This window comes from Lipophrys pholis (genome assembly GCF_963383615.2).
Source record: "Lipophrys pholis genome assembly, chromosome: 21".
NCBI classification, from domain to species: Eukaryota; Metazoa; Chordata; class Actinopteri; order Blenniiformes; family Blenniidae; genus Lipophrys; species Lipophrys pholis.
The window spans coordinates 6,178,178-6,196,199 of NC_137649.1; the positions used below are offsets into that span (position 1 = coordinate 6,178,178).

The following is an 18,022-nucleotide window of genomic DNA, read 5'->3' on the forward strand; positions in this document are numbered from 1 at the left end:
TGAGCAGGAGATCCAGGCCCACTGTCATACCCGGCCGCTCCCAGACCCCTTCTCAACCGGCACGCCATGGCCACTGGTCTCCTCCTGAACATGCCAGACCTCTAGCCTTTTCCTCCAGGACCCGGAGCCACCACAGTTCCAGGACGTCCCTGGGTTACATCTCCACCCCTCTGAGGAAGAGGCCGAACAGTGGAAGACGTCCGCCCGCCACTGTGGCCCCCCACAGGGTGGAGGTTCACGTCACAAAACCTGCAGTTGCTCCTCTTGTGGGCAAAGCCTCCACAAAACCCACATCCACGACAATCCCAAATTCCACAGCTGCCATTAAAAATGCCACAAGCGTGTCGGGATCAGTGATTTTTGGCTTGAATGTGTCTGTTCCAACAGCACGGCCAAGTATTATTCATCAAACAATCTTCACAAAGGGCTCGACACCCCATCCAGAGCCTGGAGTCTCAGTCTCCTCTCAGTCTACCTTTCAACTGCCCAATAAAGACGAGATGTCGGATACAAAGGAAAATCCGCCAGCAATGGCAGCATCGTCATCACCATCATCGTCGTCAGTGCTCAGCAACAGGAAGAACAAACCTGCAGGGTTTCTGTTGAGGGACAGCCAAGTAGGTAACTGGACGAGTCCTCCGGAGTCGTCGTCTGGATCCGGGACGTTTGTGTACGAGTCAGTCGAGCTTGCAGAGGAGAGCAGCGATTTTGGATTGTACGAATTTGCATACTCACTGGAAGACCCCAGAAGCAGCAGTCCCGACCCAGAAAACAAACAGCTATTCTTCAAATCGGACTCTCGCGTTGCCTCGCTGCCGGTTGCTGCCTCTGAGGTCATAGATGAACATTTGCTCAACCAAACATATTTCCACCATGACTCAGGCAGCCTGCAGAGCGACTTCACAGCAGACGGAAGGCTTTCTCTGGAGCTGGCGCAGGAAGAACTGATGCCAGAGACATCCATCACCTCGACGCCTCGGCCTCCGACGGCAGGTCGGACTTTTCATGGAGCTCCAAGCGAGCCTGGTTCAAATGGACACAAACCTGAGGAAAGTGTGCGCACACAAGCTGCTGAACGACTGGAAAGATTGACACTGCAGCCGTCTCTTTCATCCATCCTCCCCCGCATGCAGCCTTCTTTGACCGCTTTCCCCTTAAGCACCTCTGCCCTACTTGCGGAGGAAATTTCCCCAAAGCGAATCCCTTCGATTTCAAAGAGCAAAGATGAACCCCAAACGTCAGTTTCCTCTTCCACTGCAAGCCCAGCGGACAGTATGTATGAGACGGGCGCTCCTAGAAGGGAAGCTGTTCTTGCAGCAGTCAAAAGTCGACACGTTAATAATTCACCTTCGAGTACGGACACATCGACACAACTTCATCCATCTGCTTTTCCCAAATCTACTTCCTCCAACACATTCGAAGTCCCTCACTCCGCCTCGTCCACCATCCCGCCTCTTATCCCCCCTTCACTCCACTTTCCAACAACTTCCTCTCACGCCATCAATCTGTCTCCTTCATCTGTCTCCCCTTTGCAGATTCAGTCTCTCCTCCACTCCTCAAACACCCTCATTACTCTTCCCTCCTCTGCTGCGCCGCCTCTGCAGCCCTACCATGTCGAACCCTCCTCCTCCTCCCAATTAGAGCGAGTGCTTTCAGAAACAGATGCCGCTGTTGGCTCTGCAGACGACCCCGAGTGGAATGGAGGGAGCGTTATGTTTCAGGCCTCCGCGCCGTCGTTTCTGTCCCCGTCTCTGAAGACTCAGAGACAAAGTGAACCCACAGCATCTTTGTTGTCACTTCCTCTAACCGACGTCTTACCTGCTGCTGAATCGCCGTCAAACGGTACAATCGAATCCTTCAGGGATCAGCTGCCGTACACTGTGAGTCACCAGTCTCTTGATGCTCAGCCAGATATATTTGTACGCTCAACGTTCCCTCCCAGATTATCTCTTCAGATTTTAGCTCCCACGTCTGTGGTCCTCACACCAGATTCGGGAGCTTTGCCGCAGCAAGAGCTGATTCCATCTGTTGTTTTGTGGCCTTCGTCATCTTCGCCGAGTCCTACAGGCAGTCACCTGTCAGTTCATCTGTCCGACACAAACACTCCCCCACGTCAGTCACGTCCACTTCATCAGTCGGCCACTGAAGCCTCTGAAGGAATCTCGGCAAATATTCCTAGAAAACAAGATTCACGCCTTTCATCTGACACGTCTCCGTCATCTTCAAACACCTTTCTGTCGACTTTGAGTCTGGTTTCGTTTTATCTTGACAACCTGCCGTTCACTGCATCTGCAGATTCTTTTCATAAGGCCGCAGCACCTTCCATTTCCCCTCCTCTTCACGCTGAAGTTGACGACACTTCTCTCTCGGTTCATACGTCTTTATCTGGGCCACAAAACCGATCTATTCCAAACCTGACGGCCGACAGAGAGCTGCCCGAGACACCAACCGTCACTCGCCCTCACTCCACTACTTCACAGTTACCTGTTGGCTTTGACAATCCATTGATCCGCGCCACGTTTCCTTTGCTGACTCCGTCAGTCACGGCGCTGGCCCAGACGCTGGCGCTCCACCCCAGCAGCCCGTCCACGCCGCCTGGTGCCGCGGCCCCCTGGCATGCGCCAGGGTTTGATTATACGCAGCACTCGGGCTCGACGCAGTCCATCGCGGAGTTCCACGGTCGAGTGATCCACACTCACAGTTCAGCACACATCATTAAGCCAACACGCAGGCTTTTAGATGGGACTGAGGCGCTTGACACGAGTCGGAACGCAGAGGCAAATGTGGGAGATCGCCAGCCGCAACGGTCAAGTGTTCCTCTAATTCCTCTTCTAACAAGCCCTACACCTCCCGTTCCCTCTCTCTCTCACTCTCACATCTACTCTGTGTTTTCTCCCCTCTCCTCTCTCACCGCCCCTCCCCTCCCTCCTCTCGTCACCTCCGAGATTTCATTACCGGCAATACCTGCCGGTGTGACAGATGCAGAAATTGGCTCCCTGTCACCGACTCACCATCATCGTTCCACAATCCAATCCCCGCTGGCCAAATATTTACAGTCCTCACACAAATCCTCTGCAATCCCTGTTAGCCAGGCAGCAGAGTCAGCAGCTCAGTTCATCACAACAAGTCCCTCGCTCTCTGTTGGCCGAGCTTCCCCGCTCCCTGACGACAAACTGAAATCCAGCCCCTCGCAGCCTCTCATTTCCGCTGAACTGGAGGGCGACGGTCCAGTAGATGCTTCCTGGTTTGTTCCAGGTTCCGATAACCTCACGGCCGCTGCTGGAAAACTCCTGAAACCCTCCGCCGCGTTCAATCCAGCAGATGTTGTTCCGAAGATACATATGGCAGACGACCACGCGTCGGCCTTTTTAGCAGAACATGCTGAGGAGAGTGACCCGCTGGACGCAATGTCAGACGTCGTAACGAGCCATCAGAGTGGAGAAGTGCTGAAACCAGAAGCCGGATTATTCCCAGCTGAAATGCAAACAACGTCTCCTGGTTATCAGCCCGTCTCTGTCGTGTCAACACAACCAACTGGTGCTCTGATTATTTCAAACCCCCCACTCTCTTCTGGCCTTAATATTCTCTCTGCTGCCACCCTGGCCTCCAGATCCCCCATCGCCTCGCCTACCAATACCCCAAATCCCAGCTTGGAGAAGCTCCCTCGTCCTGGCAGTGACAACCGCACCGCAAACACAGCAGCGGGCGTCAAACACAAGTTAAATGCTTCTGCTTCAGTGCTGATTGAAACTACAAACGCCACAAAAGCCTCGATGTCGGTCGATGTTGGACGTATCGAAGCCTCTCCGACAAACGTGACGAACAACAAACCGACACCCCAGATCGACGTGAGCGCCGCTAAAAATGCTTCGCTGTTCGGAGACGGCGTACGGCAGGAGACAACGAATGTCACAAAAGCTCTGACGTTCAATATTGGACGTATTGAAGCGACGGAGACGAGCGTGACGGATTACAAACCAGATTTCAGCGCGTCGAATCACAGCGTCGAGCAACACCACAGTGGCGCGAGCAATCCCGACTCCAATCATGTTCTCCCCACGCCGCCCGTGGTCGCCGGCGCTCACCATTTCACCACCGCGCAGCCCTCCTCTCCCGCGGCGTCCTTCAAGGGGCTCATTACGTCAGCTGTCCTCGGCCTGAAGAAGGCCACGCCGCGTCCCACCTTCAGATCCCCAACCTTGGATTTAGCTCCCAAGCCGGCGATGCCATGCCAATGTAAACATCGCTTTCATATTACATGTCTGTGTGGACTGTCATCGGGAAACAGTATGTCACGCAGTAACAACCAACTGTAGACGTAGAGCAATAATGAAAATAAATCATCCACCGACGCTGATTGATCGTATTCAGTCTTAAAGTCATTTCTAGGCTTCCAGATTAGAATATATGATACATGGCCAAAAGAATATGGACACGTCATGAATTCCTGACTAGGTATTCTACATGTGATGCATTGTTATGAATAACAAAATGACTTAAAAGTCCATCCGTTTACCACAGTATCCAACTTAGACACACTGGAGCTGATCCAAAATGACTCTGAGTTAAAGCAGATTATTTTCTCAATTTTTGACCAACTTTACCAGATTTCTCCTCTCAGAAGACATTTTTCTTTTTTTTCCCGCTAGAATTTGAATCTGATCGTCTCAACTGAAAAGATATTAACAAGGCTGCCTGGTTGTTTTTTGAAATCATGCAACCCTGAACCAGCTTTTCATTTGGAGTGTGTGCACAGATGAGTAGACTTTACACATCCAGAACTTATCGCGCAACATTAGTACCGGTTATTTGATATGCTCCTCTTGGATGACTCCGCTCAAATCCCTGCAACTAACCGCATAAATCTTGCTTAACAAGTGTGCATGATATATTTTAGTTATATTTACGTGTCCACAGACTTTCAGCCATGAATCGGACAGAAAATGCGACTTTATGAAAAGAAAACAAGAGTTTAAGACTGAATACACACTTGGATTTCTCGTTGAGGTGATTGGGTTTTACTATGTCGTAGCTGAGTCTGAAATGTTATGAAAAACTAGATTTAGCTATTAGTAGATATGAGAATGTGTCAATCATGTGAATGGGAGGAGGTGCCTGCTGATTGGTTAGTTAGTCATCAATCTACATAATCTGTATTCTAGTAACATGTGTTTTAATCCCAGAATCAGACCCGTGGTGTTTATCCTGGTACTCGTAGTGTCAGATACTAAATAACTGAACTTTTATTGCTTTTTCTCACTGTTTTTTTTTTTTTTTTTTTTCTCATTATAAATACTTCACTCCTGTCTTCAATCCATCCAGCTTCTTGGTGGAGACCTGGTCTGCTGCTTTCAATCAGAAACACTCAGGAAAAAGCATTTCACAGATTGCTTTATAGAGCAGCACAACATGAGGAAACACTAAAGACGTGCAGCTCGCAGAGTCTCTGACCAGAACTGATGAACTGGAGGTCTTCTGTAGCTGCCTCGAACTAATGTAGATGTTAGATGGACACCTAGTGGCCAGTGTGACGCATTGCAGGAGAACTGAGTGGGCAGGAATGAATTCAGCCACAGCAATACACTGCAAGAAGAAGCATGAGAGCGTCAACAGTTTAATCTACAAGGACAAGAGTTAACTACAAATGATTTTGGCATGTAATTTGAAATGTTCACAGAAAAAGTTGGACGTGTCTGACTCAAAAAGAGAATAATTAAAGGCTATTAAATAATTGATTCATATGGTCTCATCTTACCTGCAGGATTATCTTGCGTAGTATAAAAACGACAAGACGCTAAAGGCGTACACTGAAAAAAGAAAATTAGCTGGACCAACTTAATTGAATTGCTTCAATTGGTAACATCTAAATGAATGTTTGAAAACTTGATTCCTTTAGAGTTTAGCAATCAAAGCAAATTCAATTTAAGTCAGTCCAACTATAATTTTTTTTCTCCATATTTTAATTTGAAACCCATATAAACACAACCCTGATACCATTTAACTGGTGTCTCTGTGTTATTCAAAGAATATGCATATTTGAAGAAAGTACTTTATAGCTTGTTTACGTTTTCTAGTTTCAACACAAACTGCACAGTTCACCTCCTGCTATGTGGCACGAATGTCCACCACTAGAAAAAACACCGCGTCAGTCAGGCGCTGGACCGAGACTAAAGTAATGGTTCCCCTCTCTGTGTCCTCCGCCTCGCAGAGGGCTTCTTCTACAGGATTTCCCTGGTGGTGGACGACGGGAGCTCCACGCTGACGCTGGAGGACGTGGAGCAGACGGTGGCTCTGTGGGTAAGACCCGTCGGGCTTCACGGCCGGCTGCTCCCGGCCGGGCGGCCGTGAACGCGTGGCGTCGTTTCTACAGTTCGGTGGCACGCAGGATGATAACGGATCGGGTCGATTGACGTTGTTTTTCCCCTTGCAGCTGAATCAGACCTTCCATAACTGGACTCACGCGGTCTATGTGGATAATATCAGGTGATTATGACGACTTTCATCGCACAGTTTGTCGCGATAGTGTTTCATTTACGGCCTCGTCCGTCACCCAGCGTCGGTACCTCACTGGTGCATATGTGACGGTTTGTAGTGAATAAAGTAATGAAATGCAGTCGTAGTTCAGTTCCTTTGTAGCGTCCCAGCGTACATTTATATTCACGCATCAATTCAGTCAATTAATAAATAGTCAATGATCAAATCATTAATCTGTCAAGGGGAGAAGTCAGCATGGGACACTGGGAGACGTCAGAATGGAAGAAAAAAAAGATGACTCATAAGATAGAAACTAGGCCGTATAGAAACAGTAAGAACGTTATAAAAAAAAAAAAGAAGAAATCAGACGAAAAATACATTTAGTTCTCTCAATGAAGCCATCTGAAGGTCAAGTTAAAATGATCGTGGTTTGTGATTCGGAGCTTAAAACTATAAGGAATGAATCAATGCAGTATTGATTAAAATCATTAATACGCCCATAACATCCCGATTCTAGAGCGTCTTCGTCCCGCAGACGCAGGCAGAATAACTCCTGCCCTAAGTGACGATCTAGTAAATTTAACAGAATTGACTCCAATAGAATAGAATTTATTATCTTTATTTCTGAAACGATGAGAAAACGATCAAAGACGGCCGGTGCAGTGAAACCAACCGAGCAGAATCGCGTTATAAAGAAGCAGGACGCTTTCTCCCGGAAGCTGAAACACATTATTCAAGTTATTTCAATAGATTTGTGCTCTAATCTCCAGCGTTCAGCCTGGCGTGCAGACCGGAGACGACCCAACCAGGTAGAACCTGCTCTGACACACTTCTTATTGTCGTCGCCTGTTTTTAACTCTTTTTATTTGATATATTTTCACATGCAGTTACAGCTGCCGGGCCCTGCTGGTTCATTACGACATCACCAATGAGAGTGTCGGCGAAGCCGCCGTATCGGCGAGGCTTTCCGGCAGTGTGGGATTTATGGGCGGCGACCTGGAGGTCCAGGCTGCTTCCGTCACCGTGCACCTGATCGGTCAGCAATCACAGTTTTGAACTTTTTTTAAATGTTTTTTTTTTAAATCGGACTTTTCTCTTGATTTTGGTTTCATTCTTCACACTGGACAATATTTGTCTTTTGTCCAACAGAGAACTGTCCGGAGGAGAATCCTCTTCACTACCGCTGGCCTGAGAGCAGACCCACCATCACCCAGCACCTGCCCTGCTTCCCCAACAAGGACCAGAGCACCTCCAGGACCTGGTAACGCACGCACACACACACACACACACACACACACACACACACACACACACACACACACACACACACACAGTAATAATATCTAATGTGTTCGCTGCTCTTTTTTGCCCAGTTTGATAAACCTGCAGAACTACTCCTCCTACTGGTCGGCTGCAGACTTCAGCAACTGCACGGACATCGACACCATCGAGGTTTCGGCAGGTAGGGTGCCTCTCCGTCTCGCCGGCGCGGCCACACAGGTGAGGCGGTGCGAGTGGAGGCGGAGAGCGCTAACGCTGTGGGTTCTCTTGCTCTGGGCAGAAAACGCAGCAGAAGTGGCGGTGCAGCTGGCGGACATCACCAACGACGAGCTGTCCATGGAGGAGGTGAGAGTCCGTACTGAGGTCCGCGGCCGGGTGATGAAGGCGGCGGGGTAAAGTGTCCCTCCTCTTCCTCGTCTCCTCGCAGGTATCCAAAGTGGTGACGAAGGTGAACCAGCTGGTGAACGTGGCGAAGATCAACAGAACTCTGGCGAAGACCGTCGTCAACATAATCTCCAACGTCATGACCAGCTCGGAGACGGCACTGGCACACACCTCCGAGAGGTGGGCTCTACTCTACCGCACTCTACTGCACTCTTTTCCACTCTACTGCACTTTGCCGTACTCCACTTTACTGTACTCTGTTCCACTCTATTCTGCTGCATTCTTTTGCACTCTACTGCATTCTACCGTACTCTACTTTACTGTACTCTCCTTTACTCTACTGCACTCCAATCAACCGTACTCTACTTTACTGTGCTCTGCTTTACGCTGCAATACTCTACTGTACTCTCCTTTACGCTACTGCACTTCAATCTACTGTACTCTATTCCACTCTGTTTTAATGCACTCTACTGCACTTTACTTTACTCTATTTCACTCTACTGCACTGTACTGCACTCGTCTTTACTGCACTGTACTTTACTCTATTGCACTCTACTGCACTCTACTACACTCTACTTTACTATACTGTACTTCGATCTACTGTGCTCTATTCCATTATACTCTACTGCACTCTTTTCTGCTGCACTCTGTTCTACTGTGTAGTAGTTTTACTGCACCTTTCTGCACTCTACTTCAGTGCACTCTACTGTACTCGACTCTACTGCAGCATACTGCACTCTCCTCTACTGTACTGTATCCCACCCTATTCTGCTGCACCCTGTTCATTTGTACTCTACTCTCCTGCACTCCTTTCTATTCCATTCTACATGGTACCCTTTTTTTTTACTCAGCTTCCCTCTACTCTATTGTGCTAATATTTCTACTCTCTACTCTACTTTACTATACTTGAATCTACTGTAGTGTACTCTTTACTCTGTACTCTACTGGGATCAACTTTCTTCTATGGCACTTTATTCCACTGTACTATACCAGACTTCATCTTACTGAACTCTGCAGGTCATGTACTCCACCGTGCTGTCCTGCACTCCAATGTACTCTACTGGATGTGTTTGGATTCTACTGACCTTTACTGTATCAAGCTTTATTTTGTTGAGCTCGACTGGACCTTTCTATGACGCACTGTAAACGATGGTGCAGTAATGTCCACTGTGCGTTCTGCTCAGAGCTCTGAAGACGGTGGATGAGTTGGTGCAGAAGATCGAGTTCGAGGAGTCGTCCATCAACATCACCTCCAAGAATCTGGCCGTGGGGATTCTGGCCGTCGATGCGTCCGATTTCAACGGGACGTCCTTCAGCGCCTTCATCCCTCCGAACACCACGGACCCACAGGTAAGATCTACTCCTCCATACCGACACCCCCGACGGTCGGTACCTTCGCCCTGTGTCTGACCCGGAACGTCGTCCTCTCCTTTGCTCAGGTTGACTTTGAGTCCCAGCAGCTCAACTCTTTAGCTCAGGTCGTCCTGCCGGCCTCCCTGCTGTCCAGCGACTCTCTGAGCGAGGCCGACAGGGCGTCTCTGTCCAGGATCAACTTCATGTTCTTCAGCAGCACCAACCTCTTCCAGGTCAGAGAACCCGGTCGTGTTGCGTAAAGACGTCCCATCCCCCCCCCTCCTTCCTCACGGAGGAGAGCTCATGCGGTTTGGGTTCCTCTTTGCTTGTTGCAGAAGGAGCAGGGCGGTCGCTCTCTGAACAGCTACGTGGTGGCCAGCAGCGTGGGGAACTTCTCCATCAGTAACCTGGTGGAACCGGTGGTGATCGAGATCGCTCACCTCTCTGAGCAGGTACCTCACAGGCAACGTTGTTTTCTCTGTTCCCACTTTCGTAATTCAGAAACACACAAAACGTTGACAAAAACAATTTTTGTCATTTTTGCAGCAATTGTTTCTATGATGGCAGTGGAGACCTGCGAGATGTATAAACACCAGTTTTTGTGTCTTTGTTACTACATAAATGTTCTTATTTTGTTTCCTGCAGCCCTTCCCGAATCCAGTCTGTATGTTCTGGGACTTCAGCATGAACGGTGAGTCTTTGTTGGAGCATTTTACACACAAGAAAGCGACACATAATGCTTCACTAAAATACACACACATTCATCTGCACAGACACGCAGGGAAAACACAATCTCATGCATAAAGAAACTAAACAAAAACTGTCACGATAAATTTTGAATGAAAATAAAACTATTAGATTTCTTAAATACGCAAAAATACTGTCGTAAAATCTGCTTCATACAAACTTTCAACAATTCTGAAAGAAGAGAATATACTTTTCTCAGACTGTAAACTTAGATTCTTGTTGGGAGCAGCCGGCTACATTCAACTTAAACCGTGTTTACAACAAATTCACAGATAGATGTAAAGTATTGATATTTCCAATACCGAATAAAAGGATTGGATAGAGACAGAGAGCAATAAGCAGATTGCTCTAAATCTACTGGCGAAGACGTCTCAAGTCATTTGTGCCGTCGTTTCAAACAATTCCTGTCCAACATAACAAAACAGGTTCATCACAGTCTAAAACTTTTCATAATGTGTCATTCCTCCTATTGTCCACCAGGAGGCAACGCTCCCACAACTTTCCCCCCCATGTCCCCTGATAGAGTTCCATGTCCTGACCTTTGGACCCTCCAAACTCAAAATCCTCCTGTTTTTCAAAGGAGAGGGAGAATATTTACCAATTATCTTAATTAGGACTTTTCTGGCTTATTATTTAGACATTTCCCTCTTTAGATACTGATAAGTAAGTTTGTGTAGAAGTTTATACTAGTTTGTTTTCTTTGTAACGATGTAAACAAAGACAAAAGTTAGAAGCAATGTTGAGCTGGCATGCAAATGTTCCCCCCCTGTGTGGCGCCACTGGAACTGTCGTCTTTTGTTTTTGAAGAATTGCTCTTTATTGTAAAGACACAAATTCACCGAAGTCTTTATCGGATAGGTATCCGATCGTATCCGTGTCGGACTCGATCAGGCTTGGATCACAATAAAATGACAAAAAAAATTAATAATCAAATTGATTTATTTAATTTGTTTTAAAACAGCTTCAACCAAAGTTAGTTTCCTTTTCTCACAGCCGGCTTTAATATTGTGCAGATATCTGACCCGTGTGCAGGAACAGATTATGTACTCCCCCCAAGTGTTTATTGTGATATGTGTGTGTGTTACCACCAGAGGGAGCTGGAGGCTGGAACGCCGCAGGCTGCAGAGTTTCTGCTGAATCCACCAGCAACAAAACCATCTGCCTGTGTGACCACCTCACTCACTTTGGCATCCTCATGGTGAGGCTCGCCGTGCTCCCGTCGCTCAGCGCCGCACAAACAAATCGCTGTTTTCCGAATCAAAACCGCCATCGAATCTTACAAAGTCGAGCCCCCCTCATACTCCACACAACGACCATCTTTGTTCTGCACCGCTCTGCAGTTCCAGGGCACATCGGATGCGTCCAACTCATTTGTGTTGTGTGGCGACACGCAACCCAGTTTGAACCACAGCGGCGAGGCCATCGCCCACAAAGTGAATAACGCCGATGGTTTTAGTCCACTCTGAAAATACTCACAATTGATCACAAATTACTTCAAATTTTAAAGAAAATTCATGCAAACTACCATCCTCCCGTGATTCTCTCCAGATGTATTTTGGTGAAAAACATTTCTGTTCACTTATCGTGTTATGATTCTCATGTTAAAATATCAATATTTAACCCTTTAGTTGGTGTTTTTAGATTTGTTGGCCCTGAACCATTGTCTTAGTTAAACTTCTGTAGGTTCCGGTTGCATTCTGATCTGATTTTTCACGTTTTCTCACCATTATTTTCATTTGGCGTCGAGTTTTTACTTCTTCTTTCATGTGAAATTATCGACGCTAGCGTATTCTGTGTTCTACTGTGTTCAGTTAAAACTGATCGTCACACTTTCTCCTCACTACACAAGCTGAGGGAAAAGGCGTCCCGTTTAGGAAAATCCTCAAAATATATAGTGAACTATGGCGCGACACTGAATATATTTAAATACATTTACACACTTTGTGTGTCTATTATGTTGATATAGATATTTTTTCTTATGGCTACATTCTGAAACGTTAAATGTTCCAAGCAAATGTGGAAGATATCGGATCATTTCAATACTTAAATCCTCCTCTAATGAATTTCCTTGTCGTTTGATTATTTTATTTGATTATCAGTAGTATAACACCGTATCGGGCCCCGTTTCCACGACAACTTTTCAGGTGAAAACGCGCCGCCTTTGCATTTTCATTTCGGGAAAAGTTTCACGTTTACACAGAGCCGTCGAAGTGGGATTGTTGTCACGGTGACCGTCAAACCCTAGAACTCCTGAAAAGACCCGGGTCTGACCAGCGCGCCATATGTTGACCACCTGGCTCGCTCCCTCGTCAATCACATGGGCTGACCTGTGATGTTTTCCCTCCGTGTGCCTCCAGGACATATCTGGCGTTTCACCCCACATCGACCCCAAGAACAACAAGATCCTCACCTTCATCACCTACATCGGCTGCGGCGTCTCCGCCGTCTTCTCCGCCGCCACGCTGCTCACCTACATCGCCTTCGAGTGAGTCGGGGTCTTCAGTTGCAACACGGGGGAACTCACAGGGAGGCGGCGCCGTCCAAAACATTAGCACAAACTCAATCATCCGCCCCGTCAGCGTCTTCTGAGCTCCGACCAATCAAACGCTTGCACACGTCTCCGCAGCTCCACGTTCCAGTTTCTCCTGATCCACGGCCCAACTGACCTCAGCTGGCTCTTTTTCTCTGTTTCTAAACGTCACTAACATCTGTTTCTATGGAGAAACTCATCCTTTCCGCTCACGTGACGCAGAATCAGCACATTTCAACTTTTAACTGTTTTTAACCAACTTGAGAATGAATCCTTCCTCTTTGACGTGAAGCGGAGAGTCAATTCAGTTGTAAACAACAAACAGCAGCAGCTCTCCGTCTTGTCCCCAGGAAACTGCGCCGAGACTACCCGTCGAAGATCCTGATGAACCTCAGCGCGTCCCTGCTCCTCCTCAACATGGTGTTCCTGCTGGACGGGTGGCTGGCCAGCCTGGACACCGAGTGGGTCTGCCTGTCTGTGGCCGTCCTGCTGCACTACTTCCTGCTGACCTCCTTCACCTGGATGGGTCTGGAGTCCATCCACATGTACATCGCCCTGGTCAAAGTCTTCAACACCTACATCCGACGATACATCCTCAAGTTCTGCATCGTGGGATGGGGTGGGTCTCCGGAGGCCTGGACGAAATTACACATGCAGTGGTTTTATTTTCTCTTATTTAATCATTCTTTTATTTCATCTACACTTTTTTGTGGACTTTTTTTTTATTATTTTCTTTTAAAAAAAAAAAGAAAATTTCTTGGAATTTGTTGTACCTTTTTATTTATATAGTTTGTTTTATTTGAATTTATTCTTTGCTCTTTTTTTTTCTTTTTTTTTAGCTTTACCTATTTGATTTTAGTTGTTTTTTTTGTTTTTTTAATTTGTTCCAGTATCTAAAACATCAGGATTTCACATAGGCAAAACAAAAAATTAAGTATTTATTTTAATGGAGAAAAAAAAAAGAATCATTACATTAATTATTAATTCTCTTCAAATATACCAAAGGTACCGATTGATTTATTAATGTGTGTGGTTTGTTTCAGGACTCCCTGCAGTGCTGGTGGGTATCGTGGTCTCGGTGGATAAAAACTCTTACGGCCTGCAGGAATATGGAAAAGGACCGTCGGATGAGGGATCGTCAGAGTTGTAAGTGACCGTGGGCGGCTGGAGAAATAACACAACACACACCAAGCTTATATCCATGTATATGATGATATTTACCTATTTATATATCTCAGATTTACTGTAAGTTAGTACCTTGTGTTGAGCGAATTCTGTTCCGTCTTATTGTTTGATTTGTCCTTAAAGAAAACTCCAGATGACTGAGCTCATGCAAGCTGAAACAAATTAATGTTTCTGCTGATCAGACTCTGGAGAGGATTTTCTGGATTGATATTCCAGCTGTTTTGTGCAGCTCTGGTCCCCAGAAGGCCGACGCGCTGCGTGTTTCACATGTTTCCTGACTCCGGCACCTGAAAGCTCTGAACGTGTAATCACTGAGCGCCGCAGGACGCCTCGTAATGAGGCATATTCCAGCAGAAAGACGTAAATCTGCAAAGAGGGACGAGGATTATTGAACAACAGTGGCTCGCAGTCAGAGAGGCCGAGTTTAGGGGAAGCGACACGGTTTCATGCAAAGGACAAAACTTTTTTTTTTGTGCAAAACACTTTAAAACAATGAAACGCAGATGAAACACAAAGCCCCGCCCCTTTCCTCGTCCACCTACAAAGCAAGGTTTTTTTTTTTTCAACGGCTTCAGTAATTAGCTGAGAGTAGATTGGATGAGTACTGGTACGCGAGTAAAACGTGAAATTTGTGGAAAAGAAAGTCGCAACTTTTCGGAAACGCTGACTCTTTTTGAAACCGCTCCGACTCCATATCAGCGAAAACGAGGGAAAACACAAGTTTCCTTTTCCGGGCCTCGTTTCCAAAAGTTGCTGCGTAAACACAAGACTTTTCTGAAACAGAAAACGCAAGACAACGACGCGTTTTCACTTGAAACGTCGCCGTTTAAACGAGGCCTCATTAACTCCTCTGCAACTCGAGCGTCTCTCTCTGTGAATCCTCTCAAAGTCCAGAATGGAGACATAAAAACAGTCGGAATGCCAACGTTGTTGTATTTCCCCTCTCTCAGTTGCTGGATTCAGAGGCCGGTGGTCTTCTACATCACCTGCGTGGGCTACTTCTGCCTGGTGTTCCTGCTCAACGTGGCCATGTTCATCGTGGTCATGATGCAGATCTGCGGCCGCAACGGCAAGCGCAGCAACCGCACGCTGCGAGAGGAGGTGCGCGCCCGTCTCCCAACACACTTCCTTTCTTCACGCGTCTTCCTTCTTTTGGCTCCTTTACAAACCAATCAACATCCCAGTTAAGTCGGTGCTGTGTCGCCGAGGGCGAAACGGTCGTCGGGCCTTCACCAAGCTCCAATATGGCGGCTCTCAGGTGTGTTACAGCCGGAGGAGACGTAAAGAATGCAGACGCACTCCTGTAGGACCGGGACTGGAGACCGTCGATGTTTGTGTGTTCTGTATGGCGAGAAGGAGAGCTGCTTTTTTTTAACGGGTTACCACACAGTTGATCATGTTCCGCAGCCTTTGAGGGATTTGAACCGGCGTGTTTATGATTAAAAGCTTCCCTTTGCTCTTTCCCGATCGAGCAGCACCAACAAGATTGATGATGAATCACGTTCATTTCCTCGTGCATTTAGATTTGCCCTTCCAAATAACTGCTTTCTCTTGCCACTAATTCACACCCCTCACTCATGACGACCACTTTACCCAGTAACCAGTAATCTAACGCGTTACTACTTCCAAACCAGTAATCAGATTAAAGTTACTTCTCCAAGTCACTTTGCATCACTATTGTAGCGTCCGGCAGGACGGCGGAACGGAAGACGAGCTTCTTGTCTGAAAAGCAGCTTCATTACTGAACAGACCTGGGCCACTCCTCCATTCTCCTCCAGCCGGACACACACACACACACACACACACACACACACACACACACACACACACACACACACACACACACACACACACACACACACACACACACAGACACACACACACACACACACACGTACGCACACTCACACGATCACAGGCCAGCTCGCTCTAACGGTGCGTTCAGGTGACACAAAAGAATCGGCACAAACAGAACTTCGTCACTGAACCTTAACATAACAACCATAACGCAGAGATGTTACACTAACTTTGTATTTTTCCTGAGTCAAAACAGTAACCAAAAAAGTAACCTGCAATCTAACTTAGTTACTTTTAAGAACAAGTATTCAGTATATTAACAAAGTTGCTTTTAAAGGAGTAACTAGTAACTGGTCAGATCATTTTTTCAAGGTAACCGTGGCAACATTTCTCTTGATTGGCCAAATATGTAGACATTCAGAGCGTGAATGCTCGGTGGGCTTGTCAAGTGTATATTCAGCATTGTTTCTGTCACAATAGTGAGGAATTCGCGATATACCGTGCAGCCCGGATACACATACTTATTTACATTAGATATGGTATGAAGTGATTCAGTTCTTTAGCATATGGTGGCGCTCGTGGGTTCAAATACCGGTCGGACCTTTCTGTGTGTAGTTCATCAGCACGCGCAAGAGTCGACGGACAAAAACAACAATGGCGACCCCCAGGGTGACACGACACGGCGACACGCTCAGTCGATAATAAAAACAATGTTTTCCTCCAGATTGACTGCATATTCTCCTCGGACTTGGTCGTTTGATTGTTGACAGTAATAATCCAGTCTGGTCATTTGTCTATATAAATGTCCGGGTACTCACATTGTTTTTATTTATAGCATATTTTCATCCTAAATACATCACTTTTTTGCATTTCTGCATTCGTTTGCCCGACAGACACGAACTTTTGCACAAATGCAAAAACGACACCTTTTCACTGGAAACGTCATATAAACATGGTTTTAATGGCTCGTAGGTGTGAATGTGAGTGTGTGTGGTTGTGTGTCTCTTGTGCTGTACTGATGACCTGTTCGGGGTTTAACCGTCCTTCAACTATACTTCGCTGGGATTGGCTTCAGCCCCACAACCATCCAAAGGCTATTGCGGATCGATGCATGATAGATTATTAGATATTCCTTTATTCTTCCCACAGTCAGGACCTTCCATTTGGATCGACAGACAAATTCTATCATTGTAAGTGCAGAAATGGTGCAGCCAAGAATTTTGGTTCGTTATTACTCTGACATTTTGCCACATATGGACCGATTACAATAAACTGTATGTGGCCCCTGAACTTAAAGGAGTATGACCCCCCCCCGGTTTGAACACCAAACACAAAGGACATGCAGAGGAAAGTGTAACCGTGGAATCTCTCCTGCCGCCATCCAGGTCCTACGAAACCTTCGCAGCGTGGTGAGCCTCACCTTCCTGCTGGGGATGACGTGGGGCTTCGCTCTGTTTGCCTGGGGACCCGTCAGCCTGCTGTTCATGTACCTCTTCGCCATCTTCAACTCGCTGCAAGGTGCACAAACGGCATTCCGGCTTTAAGGCTAAAACCTTTTCAAAGCTTTAATCTATTAGATTTATATTCATTTTCTGCAGCTTTCTTTTCTTAATATGCATTGCTCTTTAGTCTAACTGATTTTAAATCCAGATCATACAGCATCTGCTGCTTGTAACTGCTTCTAATTCACACATGTGTAGACATTTTCAATTACAAATGACAGTTTTAATGCAAAAGCACTGCAGGATGAAACGTGAAATATAAGACTTTCAGTTGAGTTTATGAGCTCATTGATTGAGATCAGCTTAGAAAAATGAGACGTTTACAGGCTGATTTATTAAAGAGCTGCTTCACAGCGATATGAGCTCATGAATCTAATTATTGCATCAGTGAAGCCGCAGTTATAGATGTTTAATCGCAATAAAATTATATTATCAGCATAAGAAACACATTGTACTTCTAGTTTGATTCGTAGAAGATTAACAGCGTGTGAAAAGCAGCTTCAAAAGAGGATTTTGACTCGATTCTTGTTCAACGTGAAGAATTCAACACTAAACAAAGCAGCATGCGAACTGCTTCCATGAGCCAGCGCAGCAATTTGTTTTTTAAATCAATTATGGATCAAATTAGAGTTTTTCTTTGATCCATGACGAATCTTTCAAAAATAAACAATAGAAAATTATCTGATGAAGTTTTGGTTGCTATTTAAACTCTCAACAGGCCACTTGTTAAAACACATGGAAAATGGAAAAAACTTTAACCACACTGGTG

At 46.3% G+C, this 18,022-nt stretch overlaps 1 protein-coding gene across 2 annotated transcripts in view; it reads left to right on the forward strand.

Moving 5' to 3' along the window:
- adgrg6 (adhesion G protein-coupled receptor G6) overlaps window positions 1-18,022 on the forward strand; it is a 97,632-nt gene that overhangs the window by 63,052 nt on the left and 16,558 nt on the right. For both annotated transcript variants that reach the window (XM_080490430.1, XM_080490431.1), the window contains exons 8-25: window positions 6,209-6,297; window positions 6,431-6,483; window positions 7,245-7,283; window positions 7,362-7,510; window positions 7,624-7,735; window positions 7,848-7,936; window positions 8,036-8,100; window positions 8,183-8,319; window positions 9,324-9,489; window positions 9,579-9,725; window positions 9,828-9,944; window positions 10,138-10,183; window positions 11,331-11,437; window positions 12,597-12,724; window positions 13,120-13,388; window positions 13,813-13,915; window positions 14,905-15,055; window positions 17,137-17,269. In XM_080490430.1, the coding sequence (XP_080346556.1) occupies window positions 6,209-6,297; window positions 6,431-6,483; window positions 7,245-7,283; window positions 7,362-7,510; window positions 7,624-7,735; window positions 7,848-7,936; window positions 8,036-8,100; window positions 8,183-8,319; window positions 9,324-9,489; window positions 9,579-9,725; window positions 9,828-9,944; window positions 10,138-10,183; window positions 11,331-11,437; window positions 12,597-12,724; window positions 13,120-13,388; window positions 13,813-13,915; window positions 14,905-15,055; window positions 17,137-17,269 (2,100 nt within the window). The remainder of the gene's footprint in view (window positions 1-6,208; window positions 6,298-6,430; window positions 6,484-7,244; window positions 7,284-7,361; window positions 7,511-7,623; window positions 7,736-7,847; window positions 7,937-8,035; window positions 8,101-8,182; window positions 8,320-9,323; window positions 9,490-9,578; window positions 9,726-9,827; window positions 9,945-10,137; window positions 10,184-11,330; window positions 11,438-12,596; window positions 12,725-13,119; window positions 13,389-13,812; window positions 13,916-14,904; window positions 15,056-17,136; window positions 17,270-18,022) is intronic.